The 23,570-nt window shown below is 47.6% G+C and overlaps 1 protein-coding gene across 1 annotated transcript; it reads right to left on the bottom strand.

Annotated features, from left to right (window-relative positions):
* Nucleotides 1–1,030: 1,030 nt before the first annotated feature.
* On the bottom strand, nt 1,031–23,520 carry Ces4a (carboxylesterase 4A). The gene is made up of 15 exons (XM_021721616.3): nt 17,413–23,520; nt 15,660–15,832; nt 11,655–11,856; nt 8,301–8,442; nt 7,985–8,118; nt 7,549–7,702; nt 6,063–6,167; nt 5,880–5,984; nt 5,720–5,758; nt 4,982–5,122; nt 4,425–4,505; nt 3,894–4,047; nt 3,090–3,221; nt 2,831–2,903; nt 1,031–1,736 (listed from the first exon to the last, which is right to left on the bottom strand). The coding sequence occupies exons 2-15, from the start codon at nt 15,715–15,717 to the stop codon at nt 1,580–1,582; spliced, it is 1,677 nt and encodes a 558-aa protein (XP_021577291.1). The 5' UTR covers nt 15,718–15,832; nt 17,413–23,520; the 3' UTR covers nt 1,031–1,579.
* Between the last annotated feature and the right edge of the window lie 50 nt (nt 23,521–23,570).

Here is a 23,570-nt window from a genome sequence, read left to right as displayed (position 1 = left end):
AAAAGTTTATTTTGGTTCATGATTCAGGAGGTACAAGGTTGAAGGGCCACATCTGGTCATGACCTTCTTGCTGGCAAAGTCTGGAAGCAGTACAAGGCAAGATACTGGAAGGAGAGAGAGAGAGAGAGAGAGGGAGGGAGGGAGAGAGAGAGAGAGAGAGAGAGAGAGACTATTCTCCCTCTTAAAAAGCCACCAGGATTCAAATCCTAATCACCTCACAAAAGCCTCACCTTGAAACACTATATAGTCTGATTAAATCTCCACCCACTTAATATCTCACAGTGGGGATTAAACTCTAGCCTGAGTTTCAGGGAGATAAGCCATATTCAAGCCATAGCAGGGAAAAAATGAGGAGCCCCAAGAAGAAGACCTTGACCAAACTAGGAGCTCTGCCAGCAGGCCACAGGGTGAGTCTCCCAGGACCTCCAAAGTCAGGATGTCCCCTGCTGTGAGTCAGGCTCCAACACCACAAGAAAATTTTTAAAGGGTAAATTTTATATATATATATATATATTTTTTCACATCAAATCTCACAAAAAGCCAGTAGTCCCAGCTATTGGGGAGACTGAAGCAGGAGAATAACTTAAGACCAGAAATTCAAGGCCAAATTTGGCAACAGGGCAAGAACCTCTATCCATTAGGAAAACACACACACACACACACACACACACACACACACACAAACACTCACAGAAAAGAAACAAAAACTGTGTGACAAATTTGGATATGCCCAAGTCAGATTATAGGAGAGAATAGAGAATGAGGAGTGTGGTTGTAGCACTAAGACCTGAACAAATGGACAGTGAGACTGGTCCTCATGTCCTGAGGGCATTTGCTTGAGACAGTGAAGAAACAAGCCAAGTATTTTTTTTTTTTTTTTTTGGCTCAGGCAACTTTTCTGCAGCTCCTCTTGATTGAGTGTACCCTAGCAGGCACAGCCAGGGAGGGAGTAGGCAGTAATGCTCTGTTCCTCCAAGGGCTTAAGTGGAGACACCATGCACTTTACCCAATCATTTTACTGATGGAAAAATTGTAGGTTCAAGTCAACCCATCTTTATTGAGAATCAGCCTTGTGTGCAGGTTTTGGAGGGGCCCTGGGAGAAATGAGTGCGGGTAGGGGAGAAGATCTCAAGCCGACAGACCTTTGCTGTGTGTCACAAATAACCTGCCTAGGGCTTCCAGACCAGTGGGAACAGGCATGAAGTTGAGCAGGATGAATGATAAGTGACAAGTGGGATGCAATGACAGGCTGTGGCAGTCTGCATGAACTTCCTATAAGAAGTGGCTTCAAGTAGATCTTGAAGGGTGGGAGTAGAGAAGGGAGAGAAGAGGTTGTCCTGAGGCTGTGGGGCACCGTCATGGCATCATGGGATGTTAGGCTGCACAGGGTGGTGCAGAGCTCCAAATAAGAGGCTAAGTCTCCAACTCTGGCCTGGAGGCAATAGGGAGCTGTGGTAGATCCTAGATTGAGTGGGCAGGACTCTTGTCCCTAGGTGTACCCATGGCCATTCTCCCGGAGGCCTGGGTGATAGGACAAGCCCTTTGGCTTCCTCCCATATGGTCACTCTCCGAATTGCTTCTACTTCTCAGGTCTCTGAGACTGGCGCAGTCTCCTCCAGAAGGCCATCTTCTTGTCCTTGAGCTTCACACCCACTCCTGTGGTAAGGTTCAGCTGCAGATACTTTTCATCTTTGTCATAGCGTGGCCAGCAGGGCAACTTCCCATCATTGGGGTTCCTATTCCAGAGGAGAAAGGCGAGAGGATTTTTCCCCCTCCCTTTTGTTCCACCTCCTCTTACCCTTCCCTCATTTACCTTCTCCTTGGGCATTGGAGATTAGGAGGACTTTATGGAGACAATGTTTAAACAGATATTTAAGAAAGAGTTGGCAGGGGTGTGGCTTCCTGGCAGACGGAATAGCATGTTCAGGGATTAAACATATGAAAGACCAGGGCTTTAGAAGAAGCACAAGTTCAGGGTTAGGTGAGAACAGGGTGTATGTGAAGGAAAGTGCAAAGGGATCACATTTCTTTTTCTTTTGTGCTGGGATTGAACCTAGGGGCACTAAACTACATCCCAGGTTCTTATTTTTTTTTTTTAATTTTTAATTTTTCTTGAGACAGGGTCTTGCTAAGTTGCTGAGGCTAGCTTTGAACTTGTGGTCCTCCTGTCTCAGCCTTGCAAGTCCCTGAGTTTACAGGTGTGTGCCACCAAGCCCAGCTACAGGAAAGATTAATGGAGAGGCTGTCATGCAGTCTAAGGGTATGGGACTTTATTCTGGGGGCACCTGGGAGCCACAAAGGGTTTTAAGGAGGTCAAACGATATTTCAGGCAGACTCGTCTAGTATCATGGTAGGCTCTGGAGAATGTGGAGATATAAAAATAGTCAGGAGGCAGCCAAAGCTCAGTATAGTTGTCACCTCCAGCTGAAGCCTCCTCTGCCCACCCAGGTTGGATCAGACACCTCCTCGATATTCTCAAAGTGCCTACTGTTTCACCTGGTACAGCTCTCATTGTGCCTGATTTTTGTTTTTATATAGTGAACTATAGGAGCATGGGGTGCACATCTGTGACATCCTTGAATTCCAGCTCCCCAGTACAGGGGATGGGTACACAAAGAGAGTGAGTGTAGAATGTCAGTCATGTGACAGAGAGGATCACATCCTGTAGACATTTAGGATCTTGTGACCGACTGGGAAAAGGCGAGGGGGAAGGGGCACCCTGGTCCAGCTGATTGTGCAGTTCTTTTGGGACATGCAGGGGCAAACACCCAAAGCAGCCGGCCTTCAGGTCTGGCACGACCCAGATGAGTCAGGGGATCAAACTACTCACCCAGTGCGGGCAAAGTTAGCCCAATATTTCATCATCCGGAGGCTGAGTGCCTTCTCTTTATCTGTGAATGAGCCTGGAGACAGAAAGGGATGTGGTATTTGGGACAGAGCTGGGGTGCCAACCTTCAGCTATGCACAAGACTTTCATTTGGGAGAGCATCCCATACGAGGAACTGGCTAGCTCCCTGTGGCCAGCCATTGGAGGGGCAGATCTGCATACACACATGGGGGGAATTAATACTGAGGCAGGGATTTAGCACCTTTGGAGAATGGGCTCCCAAAGATGAAGCGGATCTCGTCCCCGTGGTCTGCCCCATCATTTCGTGGTTTGACAATTATGCCCGAGGGAGTGTGGTGCTCAAACTCGTACAGGTAAACAGGGAAGCCAGCATCTATGAATGGGGACACCAGAGAGGGCTGCAGGAAAAGCCCAGCCTGGGATTCCCATCCACCCTATGTATCCCACTCACTGTATCAAGAAGGAGAAAGAGCTTCAGCTTCAGAATCAAGAGAGCATATTTGAATCCTGTCTGCACTACTTGTTAGCTGTAACACCCTGGGCAAGCCTCTCAACCTTTCTGAGCTGCAACTGCTCATCTGCAGAATGGGGACAATAAAACTGAATTCACAGGATTATGGCAAAGATCATGGAAGCCTTCCTCTTTCCTTTTCTGAACTTCCCATTCTTTCCAGGCATTTATGGATCTTCGGTGACTATCTGTCTTCCAGCCCTAGCTTTGCCTAAGATGCCTAAGCTCCATTCAACTTAGGCAGGACTGTCAAGTTGCTCCTAAGCTTGTCCTCTCAGCCAGGAAAACTTCCTAGACACACTGGCTTTCTCCTTAGGACTGGGTGAGTCCTTGCTCTGGGAACAAGGAAGGGAACAACCCTTCCTGTTGTACATTTGATAGCTCTCTGCCTTCTCTGTGGCATCTTGGAGTCCTACACCAGCCCAGAAGTACAGAGAGGGTAGGTGAGCAGTTGATGAACTCAGTTGAAAAGCAGTGTAGTTGGAAAATGGAGGGGAACAGTGTGGTCACTCTTGGGGACATCTCCTCCCATACCCCGGTAGTAGCGGGCTGCTTGCAGCGTGGTGTACACAAAGGTGGCATCTCCAGCTAGGTCCATCACATGGTTTCGGAACACCTTCCAGTCATGCTTAGGGATGTCGTTCAGGTACTCCTCCACCACAAGTGGTATCTGCTCCTTAGTGACATTCTGGGTGGGGAGGCCATACCCACCCTGAGGTCTGTTGTGCCAGCTAGGCCATAAGTGGGCATACCAGTGACTTGGATCCAGCCTCAGCCCCCCAGGAGTTTTGGGATGGGGAGCTTCCCAGGAAGGCCTCCATCTTGGCTTGTTTTTACCCCTGTTTTTGCTGCATGAGAACTGCCTCCCACGACCCTGAGGATGCCCCAGGGACCTTGCCCATGGGCAACTATCTAATCCCATTCCAAACTCCTTTGGGCCCTCCAAGAAAGACCCTGACCCAGGCTGAAGGCTCTTAACAGACAGCACCTACGAGGTAAGAAAGAATAAAAGGAGGGGTGTCAGCTCTGTTCAAACTGAGCACCCCTGACAGCTGGGCTCCTCACCAACAGGGTGCTGGTAATCCAGAGCAGCCTGGTGAGAACTTCTTTCTTCGATGAATACCGGTTCAGTGGGAACTTCATGATCTGCTCCCAAGACAGGGACCCAGGTGTGGGTTACATCTGAGATCTTGCCCATCTTGAATGGACAATTCTCAGACAGAGCACACAGCCCAGGGAAGGCCCATGATCCTGTCCTGCTCTGCTTTCTGTCACTTCCACCTGATCTAGAGCTGAAGTGGGGATAGGAGGGCCCATTCTGAGCTGGGGAATTGACCCAGATGTGGGAGAAAAGGAGAGACCCAGGACTTGTAGTTGTCTGGAGGCTCAGGAATAGACATTATAATCCATCTAACCTATGACTTGAGTGAGGATTTAGGGCCCTCAAAACCTCTAAGAGGCCACAAGTCTTTTCCCTCTCCTCCATCATTCCTAGCCAGATCTCCCTGTGTAGGGAATACAGGAGGTTCCCAAATACTTGTATATCCCCAGAGAGGCTACTGGGATCTAACCTGGTGCTCAACATTTTCCAAGAAGCATCCTCTGCTACCCCACTCACTTACATAAGGCAAGAGCCAACTGAACTCCAGATTGTTGACACCTAGAAGATAGGGTACAGGTGAAACCTGCCCCTGGGTCAGGAGCACCACAGGGTCATCTGGGAACACCACACCGTCTACCACAGGGCTCAGGAACCATATAATCTGCAAAGCCAGGGTGTTTCCAGCCAGTGATCTCACATGTCTTCCCAGGGTTGCTCTGACCTTGGGTGCCCAGCTCAGCAGGTCCTCCTCCAGGGGTTTCTCTAGCCTAGGCTCTTTGGGAAAAAACTGGGAATGGCCATGGTGACCTCTAGGAAGGTGGGTGTGAGAAGGGAACAGGACAGACAGAACCAGGCTACTCAGACTTGTGATGCTTTCCCCAGATGTCCACATTGCTCACTCCCTCATCTCTTGAAAATCTTTGAAAAATGTCACTTCATGGACATAGGCCTGCAGTATTGTTTCTTTGCCTTTAGGCTATGATCAAGTGCAGTGAGGCCTACACTATCTGTTGTATTTAAAATTCTATCACTCCCACCATGCCTGACCCCCTTGCCCTCTCCACTTGTGGCCAATTGATTATTACCTTCTAAGGAGGTGAATAATTTATTAATTTATAGGGTTTATTGTCTCTCCCCACTGAACATCAGTTCCACTAAGGGAGGGATCTTGTCTTCAAGAATTCCTTGAGTATCCCGAGTGCCTGGAACACCATAGGTGCTCAATAAATACTCAAGGTGCAGAAAGTGGCCTGCTTACCTCTTGAGGTTGTTTCTGGAAGTTCAAGTGGAAAAAATTCTGTGGGGGGAGATGAGGGGATCAGAGTTAAAGAAATCTCCTCAATGTGCTCTTGAAATAGATTCCCCGGTGACTATAACTTGGAGGCAGCCAGATCAGACAGCTAGAATGCTTTACCTACCATCTTCCTGGACACATGCATCATCTGGGCCCCTGATAGAGACCTTAGACACTCTATTATGATCCTTGTGCTGTTGTGGTTGCAGCCAGCCAGGTGAGCAACCTCCTGTAGAGAGATGCATGGGTGCTCAGGGATGCCCCATTCTGCCCAATTACCAAGCCCTGAAGGAAGAGAGATACCCACCTTGGCCACCTTCAATGGGTCACGAGTGATGAAGACTTTGAATAGCACAGTGCCACTCTGGGAAATGGCCCGATGAAAGAGACCCTGGGCTAGGGGTGACAACGTCTGTAGGGGTGAGGAGCAGGGCATCCATGAGTAGCACAAGTAAGGCCACTTAGGCTATTTGGGGTGCCTATCTGGCCATTGCTGAGTAGCCCAAAAGGGCTCAAGGGGGACAAGCAGCTGAGATGGAGCCAGGAATCCTGGGCTGGAGTCACAGACCTAAAGCCAATGCCTTCCTGCCTCTGGTTTGTGCAGAAGTAATCTGAGATTGCGGGAAAGGATCTGCTAGTGTAGGTAAAGAGTCTTTCTCTGCTATAGGATTAGAAATGAGGGTAAAGGAGAGACCCTATGGTTCCTACAGTCCTAGTAACCTGTGCTGATAGCTCTTAGTGTCTTTCCATTGCCCCAGTCTGGAGAACAACCACATTTCTGGCTTCCTATCCTGTCCTCAGAATTCATATGCCCCACACCTGCTGCATCCAAACTCCAGCTGACTGTCATCTCACCCATACTATCCATACAGCAATAGGGACCTTCCTTATTTCCTCTACTTATCTCCAAGTCCTATTTAAGTCCTGTCTATGTGACAGTGTGCCTCACTCTGCCACCACCCTGTACTCTCCATCCTTCCTGCCCACCTCTATTATCTCTTTGGTCTTCCAAGTGTTTTCCCACTTCTTTCTAATTCAGTCCCATACAGCAGACTGAGCTGCCTCTAAATCCATATCTAAATCCAACTCTGTCTCTGCTCTCCAGTGCACTTTGCATAAAGTTGCTTCATTTCTCTAGGCCTCAGTTTCTTTATATGTGGAATAAGGACAACAATACTTTTCTTTTGGAACTATTAATGGACTCAAATGAAGGAATATATATATATATATATAAGCTGCTTAGAAGAGTCCCTGGCACACATAAAATGCTCAGGTGTTTGAGTATTATTATTACAGTGTGACCTTCAAGGCCCTACATAATCCCTGCCCATTTCACAGAATTGTGTGCTTCCAGGCACACACCAGGTCAGCAGACCCCAGAGTCAGGGTCAAAGTTGGTTCTCCAACCCAGGCCCTAACTTCCAGGCCTGGTTTGACTCTAGCTCTGCTCAGAGGGCAGATAGTGGGCTCTGTTCAGGGAATACAGTGCTGGGAGAAAGTAGGTAGGCAGGAAGTGCTGGGTATCAGCACTGGATTCACTGAGAGTCTCAAGTCTCAACATTCCCTTCTGTGGGACTTGGTTTTGTCATCCGTGCTGTCCCTGAACAGAGCAGATATCCTTTGCTAAGAGGGGTGGTACCTTTGACAAGAGTGGTATCCTTGGAAGCAGTGAAGGCAGATCTGGAAACAGGCATGTTCATGTACATGCAGATCTGTGCACGTGCCAGTGGAAGTTACAATTATGGAACCTGGGAGCCTGTGTTTGTGCTGGTCCATTAGGACATCATGCTCACCAGTCCTGAAATGCACATGGCCCCCGACGACTGCCCGAACAAGGTCACGCTGTCTGGGTCTCCTCCAAAGGCCTCAATGTTCTCCTGAACCCAGCGTAGAGCCTCAATTTGATCCAGCAGCGCCCAGTTGCCTCTGGCCTCCTTGTCATTGGTGCTGGGCCCCCAGGGGTTCATGATCAGGGACCCAAATTTCGAAGGTCAGGATGCAGAGGGCTTCCACCTGAACCCCACCCTGCTTTCTTTCCCCACTGAGACCTAATTCTGCAACCACACCTGCTTCCATAGAGGAAGGATCACCCCTTTGAGACAGTATGGAGTTATGCCCCTTTCAGCAAATATTAGGCACTACCCTCGCCACCATCTTCGGTGGTCCCACCCACAGGCCACGCCCTTCCCCTTCCACTAGTCTCTGCCTTCTCTGCCTGGAGCAGCTCACCTTAGGAAGCCCAGGATGCCCAGCCTGTGCTGCAGAAACACCAGCACCACTTTCTCACGGGCTGCTAATTGAGAGCCCTCGTAAGTGGAAGCCGAGCCAACAAGGAAGGCGCCTCCCGGGAACCAGACCATCACCTGGGTGAGGAAGGCCAGGGCCTGAGTCGGGTATCAGCACTGGATTCACTGAGTATCTCAAGTCTCAACATTGCCTTCTGTGGGACTGGGTTTTGTCCCACAAAACAAGTCAGAGTGGGACCGTGGGTAACAAAGTGGGATTGTGAGTAGCAGAGTGGGACCGTGGGTAGCAGAGTGCTCACCGGCAGCAGAGGGTCCCCATGTGCGTGAACCGGCGCGTACACGTTCAGGTACAGGCAATCCTCGCTGAAGCGCAGCCACTTGTATTGTTTCCCTGTGTTTAAGTACATGGAAGTTATCTGTCCCCAGGACTCCTGAAGGCACCTGCAGGTACAATGTTTCCAACCAGTGTCTGCAGTGAGGGGATAGAACCAAAACAAGAATCCAGGCAACTACTGTGTGTGTGTGTGTGTGTGTGTGTGTGTGTGTGTGTGTGTGTGTGCATGTGTCCCTGGAGGCCTCCACTAGTCTTGGGGTACAGGCCTGGGAGATAGGTGGGTCACTCCAGGGCCCATCCTTCTCCATTGATCTTGGGATGGAAGTGACTCCTTGCTCCTGCTGGAGATTGCTGGTGTTGTGGAGAGAGAAACTTGGTGTCTGTTTTTCAACCCCCACTCCCCCTCAGTTTCCCATCTGCATCCCAAACAGTTTCAGAATATACCCTGTCCCCTCCATCCCCTGGAAGTTGCATTGGCGAGGCTATCAAATCTCTGGTCTGGACACTGCCCCAGTCTCTTATGCTTTTCCACCTTGTCCTCTACACTCTAGCCAGAAAGGTTGACAAAATCCACAAGTCTGACCATGTCACTTCCCTTCTTCAAACTTCCCTGGCTACCCACTGCCCTCAGATGAAGTTTGAGCAAACTGACCCTGGCCCTCCTTCCCACTCAGTCACCTCCTTCCCAGCCACCTTTGGCTCCAGATACATATGGCCACTTGCCTGCCTCCCATCTTCAAGCCCTGGTGCCTCTGCCCCCTCAGCCAAGTGTCTCCTGCCCTGCCCACCAAACCTCTAATCATGTTTAAGGCCAGCTCTTATAGCCCTGTGGTACTTGTTGGAGTTATTTCCATTGGTTGTTTTTCTCCCCAAGTGACCAAGTACTCTCTGAGGGCAGGGACAGTAGTGGATTTATCTGAGTTCTGACTCCCAGCCCAATGTCCTGCATTGTGTGGCTATTTGTAGAGTGTGGACGTCTGGCTGCTTCAACTTTTCTGCCTTCTGGTCAAACCCTAGGGTTTCTATTCTTGTTAGGGTGGAGCTGGACCTATTTGATTGAGTACAGGAAACCCAGTCTGCCTACTCCTTCTCTTCCTCCTATCCTAGAGCATTGCTGTCCCCTTTCATCTGTCCTTCCAAACAATACTTCCACCTGGCTTATCTAAACCTATCATTTCCCATTCACCTTCCCCAGCAACTATTTTAGCTTCCCTACCGCCCCCTCCCCCAGGTTGAATTTTTCAGTGGTTTCTCCTTTGACCCCAGCCCCACTCAGATTCTCTAAAGTCCTCAGCAGGTAACATATCTCTATCACTTTTGAATGTCTTTGCTCTTGCTTGCTTGACTCCTCAGGTAGCAGCTAATGTTGGTGTCCAACGACCACACCCAGCCTCTCACCAGGAAAGTTGGGGCTTTCTAGCCAAGAACTGGGTTAGGAACAGCAGAGGCTTCTGTTCCCATCCTACTACCAAAGCCACTCCCAACATGGTCACCAAAGACCTCTATCTTGCTAAATGCCTGCTGTTGTCTTACTGGGCCTGGCAGCCTTCAGTGTGGTTGACCATGCTCCCCCTGCCACATTCTTTAACAGTGTTTCATCTTTGTAATACCTCACTCCCCTGATTTTCCTGCTACCTCCTTGGTGGTTCCTCATCTTCTCCCAGGTCTCAGCATGAGTGCCTAGGCCTCAACCCTCAGTTCTCTCTCTCTCTCTTTTTTTCTGACTGTTCTTTACCAAATTGTCCTCATCCAGGCCCAGGGCTTTACTCTATTGAAACACTCCTGCCATTTTCATGCTGATGATCAGTTTTGCCTCTGGCCCCCTTCATCCAACCACCTATTCCATATCTCCACATGGACATCTATCTGCATGCCAGACTTAACATGTCCCAAATGAACTTGTGTTTTCCCACTCCTGCTCTTGCCTCACTCTTCCCCATTTGGGGAAATGGTACTCCTATTCCCTTGGCTGCTCTGGCTAGAAACTAGTTATTATCGATGGCTTCTCTTCTTTCCTTGTGAGTCATAACCAATTTTCTGGTAAATCCCATCAATTTTACCTTTAAAATGAATGTGGAATCTGACCATTTTCTATCACCTTGGCTGTAACTACACTGGTAGAAACCCCTATGTCTGCAATAGCCTCCTAGAGAGGCTGCTCTTCCTTAACCCCCACCCTACAGGTTGTTTCTAAGCAATCCACAGACTCTTTCATTTGACACTCTGTTTCAAACAGCCCTTGTTCAAACAGCTTATGGCCAGTGTTCCAACAATGGATGCCTAGATATCTAGGCAATAGACACCCTAATCTCTAAGCCCCAATCCTCAGGATTCTAGCAATGGTCATTCCATGTTCTGTCCCCTGATGCTCAGGGCTCCAAATAATAGTCTCAGAATGCTTATTAGAACATGTTTGTGAACATTGTTAGAATGCCAATGTTCACACTTTGACAGCCAGTGTTGACACAACTAATATCCCAGTATTCTAGTAATAGTGATAATGTTTTTGTTTTGCTGTGCTGGGAATGGAACCCAGGGCCTCTTGCATGATACAACCTCTGCCCTACATTGGTTGGTTGGTCCTGTTCTAGCAGTGGAACCTCTTCTTAACAACCAGTCACCCAGGATGGGATTTGTAGCTTTTTTATAGTAACTGACATCCAAGTTCTCATAACAGACATTTTTCTAAACTTGTGCTTTGACCAGCTGATGCTGAACATTGTTCATGAATGCCATAGAATATTCTGGGCAATAGATTTCTCAATGCTCTGAATAAACAATAAACAATAAGTACATTTGTTCTGAATAAACTACCAAGTCCATTACTTCAAAGGGCAGTTATTGTTCCAATCTTCCTTTGTGACTCCTCAGGCCTTGAGCCCTGCAGGAGGTGGCCACAAGACCCCGGACTGAAATTGAGCCTGTGCATTTCCCATCTTGAAGCTCCCTCTGCAGGCATGGACAGGTAGTGCCATGTGGGTTGTCTTGGATATCAAGCTCCAGAGGAGAGAACTCAGGGTTGTGCTGTGAGTGAGCACACAGCTCCTCAGACATGTTTAGAAAACCTAGCTTCCCAGCAGGCCCTAGGATACAGTGAGGGACCACCTCCCCCTTGCCTGGAGCTCTCCTGTGAGAAACCTAGAATAGAATTATCAGTGCCTTAAATCCCATTTGGACCTGTCAACATATTATACAGGTTTGGAAACTGAGGCCTAGAATGGGCCCAGGCCTGCCTGTGGTCTCAGTGAATTGTTCAAAGCCTGACCCACCACCCTCCTCAGGCTCTGCCCACCTCCCAGCTGACAGTCCTTGGGCTTACGCAGGTGGGTAGTTAGTGGCATCTTTGATTCCTTTCCAGGGCTTCGGGGGCTGTGGAGGAGCAAACCTACGGGAACCCACAGGAGGTCTGGAGAAGGGGACTCCGAGGAAGACATGGAGGGGCGTCTTCCCCACGAGTATCTGCTTTCCTTGGAGGGTCCCGTATTTGGTGACCACTAGAGGCTTCTTGGTGTACAAGGCACCTGGGAAGAGAAGGGAGAAGGGTCATCCCAGCTTGGTCACTCTCAACCACAGATAGAACTCTGGCCCCTCTGCCAAGGGAACCAGCTACTGCCTTTCATTTCAATAAAAAAGTCTGAAGCTTTTTTTTTTTTTTCTTTTTGGTACTGAGGATTGAATCTGTGGGTGCTCTACCACTGAGCCAAATCCCCAGCCCCCACTTTCCCTTCTTTTCCTTTCCCTTTCTGTGTCCTCCCCCTCTCCCTCCCTTCCCCCCCCTCTCTGTTTCTTTACTTCCTCCCCACTTTCTTTCTTTGACAGGGTCTTGCTAAGCTGTTGAGTCTGGCCTTGAATTTGCAATCCTTCTACTTTAGCCTCCTGAATTGCTGGGATTACAGTGATGTATTACTGCACTCAGCTAAGCTTGAAGCTATTCATAACAATTGTGTCAATGTTCACTTTCTTGTACTTCTCTCAGCATTTTTTTCCTCTCATTTAAAATTTCAAAGTCATGTTGGTAGTTACATAAAATTTCATGTTTTTTATATGTCTATTTCTCTTTGAATCATTTGATGTCAATAAATATGTCATTTACTTTAATTTCTGCTTATCTGCTATTAACATGGCACATCTCTCTTTTTAAAAATATTTATTTTTTAGTTGTAGTTGTCAATACCTCTATTTTATTTACTTTTATGTGGTGCTGAGGATCGAACCCAGGGCCTCGCACATGCCAGGTGAGCACTCTACCACTGAGCCATAATCCCAGCCACGGCAACATCTCTTTTTTTGTTACTAATATTTGCCCGTCTTGTTTCAGGGAAAAATTTATATATATATGCATATACACACACACACATATACACACACACAAACATACATATTCTCACTCATATGGAACCTTGAATCAATACTCATGTGTATGTCCAAATTTGCACATACTAGGTAAACAGGAGCACAGCTCATTCACAAAGAAACATGCAGAAATTCAATACAGCAGGTTTAGAGCAGAGCCCTGACGTGAGACACTTTCCATGATCTTGGACAAGTTACACATACTTTCGAGCTTCCATTACAACATATGTATGCACATATGCACACAGGTATTCAAGTACAGTTATACATAGGTTGCAATGTATCCAATCCACAACATACATACATATAACACATGCACACGCGAGCACACACACACACACACACACACACACACACACACACACAGGCATGCTGGCACCATAGCCAGCTCTTGGAACAGATAGGAGAGAGACCAAGTTGAATCCAACTCTCTTTTTGCCTTTGGGTACTTTCCTTTCTTCTAATCTCTCATCCTGCCCCACTCCTACTGCCAAGGGTTGGTTAGGCCTCACATCCCTTATTCTGCAAATCTGATGTAAGTAATTACTAAACCTTGCGGTGTGTCAGAATCACATTTGTTGCAAAAATACAGATTCCTAGGCCATGCCCCACACTCTCTGAATGAGAATCTCAGGATTGCATCAGGAAATTAGATTTGTAAATATCTCCAGGAAATCTTGTTGCAATTGATTTTTGGATTGGTGTGATAGAGCACACTCTCACACTCCCAGCTGCAGGTGGCCAAAAAATTCTTCCCTGCCCACGTCTCCAGGTCTCCCCATTTCTGATCTTACATAAGCAATATCGGGACACAAGGGAGTGACTGTAATGGTGGCACTTTGGACATGGAGGCAGGTCAGCAGGGCAAAGGCCCATCTCACCCCTTCTCTATGTGTACTGCCATTTACAGTTTCCAACATTCTTTCAAATGGGCTTCTCATTGGCCCTGGAAGAGCCTGGGGAGGTCTGAAAGCCCTGAAAAGGACAGTGACCAGTCTGTGGTCTCGTGGGTCAGAGTCAGCAGGTCAGTTTTTTTTTTTTTTGGTCATATGACCTGGATTTTCCCTGAATTCAGGGGCCACTCATGATGGAATAGCTAATAGCTATGCTTTATGGATCTCTTCCTATAGCCCCATACTATATATCTCACCTCATTTCCCCAAAACTTTCATAGGGCAAATTGTACTAAGCACTTGCTGAAATGGAGACTCAAAAGTGTGTACAACTCGCCCAAGGTCACATAGAAAGATTTCACATCAGAGCTGTTCTCTAACCCGTGGTGTTGGTCCTCTTCCCACCCCCTAACCATGGGGCTGAGTACTCTAACCTCCCAATAAGAGCTTCCATGGAGTGGCCCTGATCCCATCTCTGCTACTCAGAGGTGACATGGAAGCACTTATGAAAACACTATCTACCTTATTGGCAGTCATGAATTGTGCTAACCAACACCTGGAGTCTCAGCTGCCAGCTGAGAAATGAAAAAATGATGGCACCTAGTTCTGGTGAAGATACAGAGAAAAGGACATCTGTTTGTTGGTGAAGAATAAATTGATACAATGCATTGGGAAAATAATTTGGTAAAATATATAAAAAGTTCACATACTTTTAGTCAGTAGTTTCATTTCTGGACCCCTGTGCTTTGAAAATAGTCAGAAATATTAAAACAGAGACTGTTCTGTTCCCCACCCCTATCATACTGGGGGTTGAATCCAGGAGCTTTCTACTTATGAGCTTCATCTCCTGTCCTCCTCCCTTTTAAAAATTTACTTTGAGAAGAAGTTCTCACTAAATTGCCCAGGCTGACTTTGAACTTGAGATCCTCCTACCTCAGTCTCATAAGTAGCTGGGATTACAGGCTGCTCCACCATACCTGCATAACAAAGACTGCTCTGAACCCAGTGGACAATGGAAGGATCATTTATATCTGGGGATGAAGTAAAGTAAATAAAACTGTAAACTCAAGGTATAAATTACCTTTTGAAAAAAAATTTTTTTTTTTTTTGGTGTTGCTGGGAATTGACTCAAGGGACACTCTACCACTGAGCTACATCTCTGTCTTTTTTATTTTTTGTTTTGAGACAGGGTCTCTCTAAGTCATCCAGAATAGCCTTGAACTTGCAATCCTTTTGCCTCAGCTTCCTGAGAAGCTTGGATTATGGGCATGTGCCACCATGCCTAGCTCAATAAGATTTTAAGTGAAAAAACAAAACAAAAAAAAATGGGCAGCATATAAAATGCTAATATCACAGCTATGTTAGAAATGTGCAACAAAAAGACAAAAGAAAAGGCAGCAAAACGCTTAAAGCAGTTTTAGCAAAGTTTCCCTCAAATTTAAAAAAATATGCATTTATATAGACAAAACTAATTTATGACAGAAATCAAACTGTTGTTGACTTTGAAGGTATTGATTGGGAATGGGTACGTGGGATGTTGGGAATGCTCTAGATCTTGATCTGGATGGTGGTTATTTTATATGTAATATAATATTGTACAATTAAGATATGTGCACCTTGCTGTATATGTCTCATACCTAAATAAAGTTACCTAATATACCTAAATGCGCTATATTTTTTTACACAGTAAAAAGCACAAGTAATTTTAAAGAGAAAGACACTGGGGAGAATTGAGCAGGTCCATGTAGGGGAGAGGGAGCAGAAGCAGGCCTCCTGCTTAGAAGAAGGAAGTAGGAAGGAGGGAAGGAGGGAAAGAAGGAAGGCCCTTCACTTGTCCAGGGGTAGGGAGGTGGCAGGGGAGGCAGGAGATGCCCTTCTCATTTTATAGAGCAGTCTTAGGGCTCAGAGAAGCCAAAGGACTTGTTTAGACTTTCAACTGGTGGGTGGGTGGATTAGTGCCCTGAAACTCTGCCCTCCATCTGCTTAAACCTGTCTAAGTGCCCCCGCCCCACTGTCTAGGAAAGGTTGAGCTGGGACCTGTCCTGGCGGACACTCTCAGGAAGGGTTGAGGGTCTTACCTAGGGCTGTCTGTACCACCAGGCACAGGGTGAGACTCAAACCCAGAATCCACCTCATGCTCCTTCCAGCTCCTGCCTCGGGCTGAAGTGATGGTAGGATAACAGCTGTGACTGCAGACTGCCAAGGCCAGGAAGTCCCACTTATATCTTCCCTCAGTCCCCATCTGCAGGTCCTGGGAAGGGAGGAGTTATGAGCAACTTCTGACCAGCCCACAGAATTATCTCTTCCTTGGGGTGACAGGTCACATTAGATGGTCTTGGCTCTTCAATAAACGGACCCACCTGCAATCCTTGTCCAGTTTGCTTATCTGTGCAAAGGCTTAAAGTTGGGCTAGTGTGAGCTAAACTTTGAGCACACAGTAGGTTCTTTTTTAAATTTTTTTAATTTTTAATTTTTTAATTTTTTATTTTTTAGTTTTTTTTATTGGTTGTTCACAACATTACAAAGCTCTTGACATATCATATTTCATACATTAGATTGAAGTGGGTTATGAACTCCCAATTTTACCCCAAATACAGATTGCAGAATCACATCGGTTACACATCCACAATTTTACATAATGCCCTATTAGTAATTGTTGTATTCTGCTACCTTTCCTATCCCCTACTATCCCCCCTCCCCTACACAGTAGGTTCTAAGATTGGAGCAGAATACCTGATCACTTGGCCCCTCAGCTTCCATGTTTCCTCTCTGAATTTAAGGGCCTCCCTGCTCCCTTCTCCTTCGTTCAGGTACTCCCCTGCCCTGACTCTCTTTTCAAACCTAGAATGGCCAAGGGGCCTGGGAATAATGAATATGTTTCTCAGACCATTTTCTAGAAAATCTCATGTGTTGATGAGGCTAGGAGACTTCATATCCACTGGGTCCTGTCCTGGGATGTCTTAGTTTGGAACATCAGTGTGTTCTCTTTGTTATACCCTCACTGTTGGCAGAGCAGGTGTCTTCCTCCGATGGCGAGTGTGCCAATGATTGAACAGTATGGAGCAAGAGCCCTGCAACTGTATGTATCCTTTGACCGAGAAATTTGGTCTGTGAGACTGTCCAAAATACACAAAAAATTGTGTTTACACAATGAGTGTCTTAAAAGTCTTGTTGACAGCAGTCTTACTCCAACACGTCTGGAGGGTATAGGTGAAGAAGAGGTGTTACAGCTACAGGATACAACATGACACAGAGCTGGTAATAACATGCTCCACAAATTTCCACAGTAGCAGCCAGCTTAGTGTGGTGGTTCTGAGCCAGACTGCCTGAGTTTGAATCCCAGTGCTCTCACTTACTTAGCTGTGGGAACCAATCACTCAACTTCTCTGAATCTGTTTTCCTCAACTGCAAAATTAGCATAAGAATAGTATTGATCTCCCAGGCTTGTAATGAGAGTTCAGTGGGTATACGAAAATAAATCACTTTAAACTTCTGTGAGTTCTATTGCCTTAGTTGTTGTTAATTGTACAGTTGTCCCTTAATGTCCCTGAGGGATGGATTCAGGACCTCTGAGGATAGTAGAACATCCAAGGATGTTCCAGTTTTATATAATATGGTGTAGTATTTGCATAAAACCTATGCACACACTCCAACATACTTTAAATCCTCCCAACATACTTTAAATCATGGCTAGATCAGCTATAATATCTAATACAATGCAAATGCTATGCAAATAGTTGTCAGATTGTATTGTTTAGGGAGTAATGACAGGAAAAAAGTATGGACCTGTGTAGTACAGACATAATTTTTTAAAGAATATTTTTAATGTACCTTCGGTTGATTCTCTGGATTTGGAACTGGTGAATATGGAGGGCCACGAGAAAAAGCTGATGTTGTTCAATAATCTGAAAAAAGTAGAATCTGAAATTGTGTGTTGGATAGGACCAGCTTAGCTATGGAAAGTTCAGAGATGTCTAAAAACAATAGACAAGCAGAACTGATGCCAAAATGGAATCTGTGGTTGGCCTATTGTTGATGGGACAACAGTGACCTTGATATTCTTTTATTCTTGAAAAAAAATTATTTCTATATTTAAAAAATTTTTATTAATGAACACGGGTGGGGAGGTTCGCACTCAGGGTGGGAGGTAAAGAGGTAGAAATGAGAGGATAGGGAGGGCAGGCCCAGGCAATTAGGGCCAACCAGTAGCTCCATCTGGCCTGGACCACATCCTACTCTGTTTACTACTTTCCTCTCTTGACTGCCTCATTCTGCCGGGTTCCCTGTGGGCTGTGGCCACATTACTAGGAGTATGGAACTCAGGCTACAGGAGGTGAGTGGGTTTCTTTCTTCTGTTGCCCAGACTCTCGATAAAGTTAGCTTAGCTGTATGCACCAAGCCTCATGGAGAATGTGACTCAAAGCACAGGACAAACAATGGAGTGGACAGGGGAAGGGAGAAGTGGAGAAGGCAGACAAGATTGTGAGTCCACCTGCCAGGCCTGGGGGCCAGTCACACAATGACTCCCCGTCCCAGCTGTGCAGTTTCTTGGCCGGTTCTGTGTGGGCCTCAACGACCAATAGTCAACAGCTGCCTCCACTCCTGACACCTTTCCCCACAGAGGTAGTGACCTTTCACCTGGCCCATATGGGAAGTACTTCTGATAGGCTGGATACCTTGATGGTGTTCAGGTGTCCCCCATGCAATATTATCTTAGGTGTAAGAATCAGCTCTCAGAAGAAAGCCAGGATTTTACTTCCCTGAATCTCTGGGTAAAAGTTTCCTCCGATAGAGGGAAAATAGCCCCAGATGTGGAATGGGGATTAACTTCCGAGTGGGACAGGTGGGGACTTCAAGTCAACTAGTTGCTCACCATCCACGTATCACAGAGTACATTTCTAAGCTTCAGTGGTCCCAACTGTAAAATGGAGCCAGCAATGGCTAATTCTGAGGGTTGCTGTGAGGATTAGATAAGTTACCGGTAAGTATAGTGAACAGGACTACAGGGTATTCTGCATGTCCTAGACACTGATGTTCCCCTAGTCCCCTAAGTTTGTAGCTATTTTCCTGTTTAAAGAGAAAAGTTGTAGTACAAAAGACAGTATAAGTGTGTTTTTTCCCTTTTATATTCTTAACTGATTCAAAAAGCAATTGTACCAAATAATGTGCATGTAGTACACTATTGGGCCTACATCATACAGAAATATATTTGCCATGGACTACACCAAAGAAACGGGTGGGGGCAAAGCTGTTTTGTTCCTGCTGTTTCCGCTATCTGAAATGCCCTTCCCTACATTGTCAAACAGGTGAACTTTTAGTTATCCTCCAAAACCAAGTTTATCACCTTCCAGGGTGCCATTCTGGATGCATATCCCTACAGGACAGAGCCAGACCCCTGCAGCTTCTTGCATGAGACCAACTTACCCATCCTTATTATGTAAATAGGGAATCTAAGTCCTCTGTGAGAGAAGGGACCTGCCTAAACTCATGGAGAACCCCAGCCCAGAGCCTGGCTCCCAGCAACTCCCACATGGGGATTAGCCCACAGCCTGGAAGTGCCTGGGCTTAAGGGTACAGAGAGGTTCAGATCTGAGCCTGCCCTTGTGGAGTGTCTGGTTCAACTGGGAGATAACCAAGGAATTTCTACCACATGTCTGTATTTTTCAGGAGATCTAAGCACGGAGCAGTCCTAATCCTCGCTTTAGAAGTCCCATGTACCTTCAAGGCCCTCCTACTCTGCAGCCAATGCTGTCTGTTTCCCAGAACTCTGACCTGGCACTTTTCAAATGCCCCGTAGGCTCAGGCAGAGACCTAGGTGTACCTCAAGCTAGCCACATGAAGGCCAGACCACAGCCCTGTACACTGGAGATTCTGGGGATTGAGGCATGCATGAGGATCTGGAAGCCTGGGAGGGGCCAGGTCCTAGCCATCTTATGAGGGTCACAGTGAAACAAAGTCTGATAGGGACTTTCCCTAGTCACACTGCTTCCAGCCCTTGGGACAGCAACTCCTAGCAACTCCTTCCCTGGTGGATGGTCCTGACAAAGGCTGAGCTCTAGCCCTCGGGGAATAGGCCAGGGGTGATGGAACTCGGGCCACCTAGTCAGCCCTGTTGCTCTGAGATCCCTGGATCTGGTCCATTCTTTTCTTTCTTTCTTTCTTTCTTTCTTTTTTTTTTTTTTTATGGGTACCTGGGATTGAACTCGGGGGCACTCAACCACTGACCACATCCCCAGCCCTTTTTATACATTTTTTTTTTTTTTTTTTAAGATTTAGAGACAGAGTCTCACTGAGTTGCTTAGTGTCTCACTGTTGCTGAGGCTGGCTTCGAACTCATAATTCTCCTGCCTCAGCCTCCCAAGCTGCTGGGATTATAGGCGTGTGCCACCGCATCCAGAGGGTCTGGTCTATTCTGAGGGTTGCCTGGTCTCCTCTGAGGCCCTGGAGGCCCTTTGTCTTCCATTGTGCTCACCTCATCCAAGTGGAACTATGGTCAGCTCAGAGTGTGCTAGTCCTTGAAGCCTCAGATGGTGCTGGGGGTGGCATGGGGCCTGGAGATCAGGATGAAGGGCACCTGGATGCTCCTTGGGGAGGGAGGCTCAACTTAGCCCTTCACTCCGCAGCACCTTCCACATCTGCACACCCAGTTAGTGGGGTTGAGGCCATGAAGTCAGCTCAGGGTGGTCCTTGTGCACACTGGCCAACCCCAGGGTCTTGGTGAGAGAAGTCTGTGGCAAGTCTGTGGGCTGAGCAGCTGTAGTCTGAGGCCATTGCCTTACAGTGCCATCCCCCACCCTCAACCAGGCCTTCCTTGCTGGCCTTGCTACTAATTAGAATCACAAACTCCAAGACTCCAACTCCAGCATCAGGAAAGCGTACTCTAGACAGGAGGACAAATTCTGGAAGGGGAAAGACTTGCCATTTGGAGGTCAACAAACATGAGCATGAGGTCTGCCTCTTCAAGGTCTTGGGCAAAAGGACTTCCCCTCTCCCGGGTCTCAGTTTTTTAATCTGTAAGGAGGACTGCCCAGAGGCCTGAACTAGGGATGGATGTATGTAAGCTTGGGCTCAGAGGACAGCTCAGCCGGTCTTCTGGTGGCTGGACCCCACCTCATTCCTACTGCCAACTATTGCCTTGTGCCCTAGGGCCGTGGTCAAGGCCCTTGGAATCATGGAGGTCCAGCTGAGGGACAGTAGGGAGGGGCAACCCCAACCCGAGGATATGCTCTAGTGGGCATTAATGCCCCCAGGCATGAGAGACCTGGAGCTAATCAGAGCGAGGTTTGAGGTCCAGGGCAGGGAGTGGGGGAGAGGTGGGACTGGGTGCTGCTATTTCCAGGCAGCAGAGATGGCATCTTCTAACAAGTTTCTGTCATTGCAACCGCCTTCCCAGAGCCTGGGCAGGCTAGGCTGGGAACCTGTATGCAGGTGGGAGGTGGCAAGTCCAACGTGGCTGGCTACAGGCAGAGTGGGGAGGGACTTAGACCACGGCTGTCCTGAGACCCCCAGGAAGGGTCAGGGGCTCCCATAGAGCACTCAGCCTGCCATTCAGGATGCCATAGGGCTGTACCTGATGACTCTTCTGGACAGCCACAAGTCCAAAAGTTATTTTTAGGTGGAAAAGGCCCAGATGAAAGTCATGACACCCTAACATCCTTGCATTCTTTCACCTTTTGTGGTAGTGGACGTTGCCATATGATTTTTTTTCCCCCAGTGCAATTGGAGTCTGTGCCCATACCTAAACCAGGGAACATTTGTTGAGCATTTTCTGGGTGTCAGACACCATGCTAGATACTTTATGTTCAATGTTTTTTCAAATGCTCACAGCAGACGTGTGAAGGGAATCAATATCGTCCCCATTCTACAGATGGGAGCACTGAGTAACAGAGAGGATAAAGAACTTTTCCAAATGTTCACGTCCAGTAAGTGGTCAAACTGGATTGGAACTCTATCATTGAGCATGTATATATGAGACTGCTGATGGGCGGTACTAAGCTTGTCCTTGGGTTTGTACAGGCTTGTGCACATTCACTGTGAACCTCTGCTTGGCCCACGTCCCTGTCTGTGTTCATGTGAGTGCTTCTGATGCTGCAGCGCCCCCTGGTGCTCAACCATCATATGGCCCTTCCTACGGCCCTGCCACATGGAAGCTCTCTGGGTCCACCAGTCCATGCCCTGCAGGACCATGTCTGTCTAACTCTGTGACTTTCTCCCCTCAGTTATGTGTGGCTGCTGGGTCCGTGGGTCAGGAACATCAGTTGGTCAAGGATACTCTGAAAGGCAGGAGAGGGGCGGTAGGTGAGCCTCAGGGACAGTGACCCAGAGAAGAGAGAAGAGAGAGACAAGAGGATTGGAGTCCCCAGAGCATCAGCTTTGAAGGGGTGCTTTTCACAGATGCTGGGGGTGGTGCCAGCCAATCCCCTCTCTCCCTGTGTGCGGTCAGGGTCTAAGTGTTCACCAGCTGATTCAGACACTTAGAGGCCTGCTGGTGACGGTGACATGGAAGCTGATGAGGTTCCTCCACGGCTGCCATTCAGCCTGTACCTTCAGGCTCTGCACAAAATCAGATCCTTGGTTCCCAGTGCCGCTTCTGTTGACTTTCATGGAGGTTGATCTTGGGGAACCTTCCTCCCCTTACCTTCATGACCCATCAGTCACTAAGACTGTCTGAAGACTCAGTCAAGAGGCTACCAGTGCCTCTCCATCTACCTGCAGGCCCACACTGGCCCCTTTCTTCTCTTCTTGTCCCAGCCTCTACACCCCAGCACCCTCTTCCAAATGACAAATCTTCACAAGTTTTCCCTGGTTAAAACCTTCCAGTTGCTCTCAAGCCCACATCCCCATCACAGCCTATGAGCCCCTTACAGTCTGATCTTTGATTATCTTTCCACCTATTCAGAGCTACATTCCCTCAGCACATCTTGTCCTCTGGTCCCCGGCTCCTGCTGTCCCCTCTTCCAGGCACACTTCTCCCCTGTAGTCTACTACTCTGGCCAACACATTGAGTACCCTCTGATTTTTCAGGTTTCTGCTTAGGGGTCCTTCCTTCCTCCCTGTCCCCCAAGTCTGGACTGGTCTATGTCTGTGTTTTCACAGCTTTTTGAGTTCCAGAAACACACATGGGGCCTGTTGACTGGTCAGGCTCTCTACCAGTTCATGGGGAAAACTTTTCTGGTGGAGGGGAGGTGTTGAGAACAGGAGAACTTCAATGCCATGTGAACTTGACCTCAGGGAGACAGGAAGTCACAGGGAGCTTTTGGCAGGGGAGTGGCATGACTCAGAACCCCACTGGCATTGTGTCTCTCCTTCCTGCCCCCAATGGGTTTTCCCAGAACATAATAGTCCTAGTTGCAAATGCTTTTCATGTAACCATCAATAGCCAGGAATTCTGTCTGGCTGAGAAAGAGTAGGTGTGCGATTGGAACAGGTAAAATAGGGTAGTAGGGCAAGGGAAGACATTGGGAGAATATAAAAATCCAGATTTGTTTTTTAAATGGTTCTGGGGATTGAACCCAGGGCTCCACACATGCCAAACACACTACCACTGAGTTACCCTCCCAGCCTCATCTTCCCCCAGGGAAGAGAGGCAAGAACCCAGGCACTAGGGCTGGGAGCTTGTATCCCAGCTCCTGAGTGTCAAGGCTGTAACTGGAGAAGACTGTGTCTAGTGAGTTTGCCTAGTTGCTCTGCTGAATTCTGTTCTGTGTTATGTAGGAGCCAAAACCAGGTGGCAGAGAGAAGGGGACTTAGCCTTAATAGAAGGCCTCTGGGGCTAAAATCTCATCTAAGTTGGATCCCCCTGGTGTCCCAGGACTTCCATACTCCCGAAATGCTTTCGAAAAACACCCTCCTGGCCAGGGCAGATAACACCTGTGGGGGACTGACCATGGCTGTGGCCCCTGAGGGGCCTGAGTTCAAGTCCAACAACCATCATTCACAAATTCTCTGCCTGCCATTTACCCTCCAAATATCTCCTGGGTCCGGATCCT

This window comes from Ictidomys tridecemlineatus, chromosome 15 (genome assembly GCF_052094955.1).
Source record: "Ictidomys tridecemlineatus isolate mIctTri1 chromosome 15, mIctTri1.hap1, whole genome shotgun sequence".
NCBI classification, from domain to species: Eukaryota; Metazoa; Chordata; class Mammalia; order Rodentia; family Sciuridae; genus Ictidomys; species Ictidomys tridecemlineatus.
The sequence above is the reverse complement of the archived record's forward strand: the minus strand, read 5'-3'. Positions and strand labels throughout refer to the sequence as shown.

Excerpts from the sequence above, each read along its gene's own strand:
- Ces4a (XM_021721616.3), bottom strand. The coding sequence starts at position 15,717 with ATGAGGTGGATTCTGGGTTTGAGTCTCACCCTGTGCCTGGTGGTACAG. Across the intron at positions 5,759-5,879 it reads TGCATGTGTCCAGGAAGATG|AATTTTTTCCACTTGAACTT; the intron begins GTAGGTAAAGCA and ends CTCCCCCCACAG. Across the intron at positions 3,222-3,893 it reads AGCAGCCCGCTACTACCGGG|ATGCTGGCTTCCCTGTTTAC; the intron begins GTATGGGAGGAG and ends CCCCATTCATAG.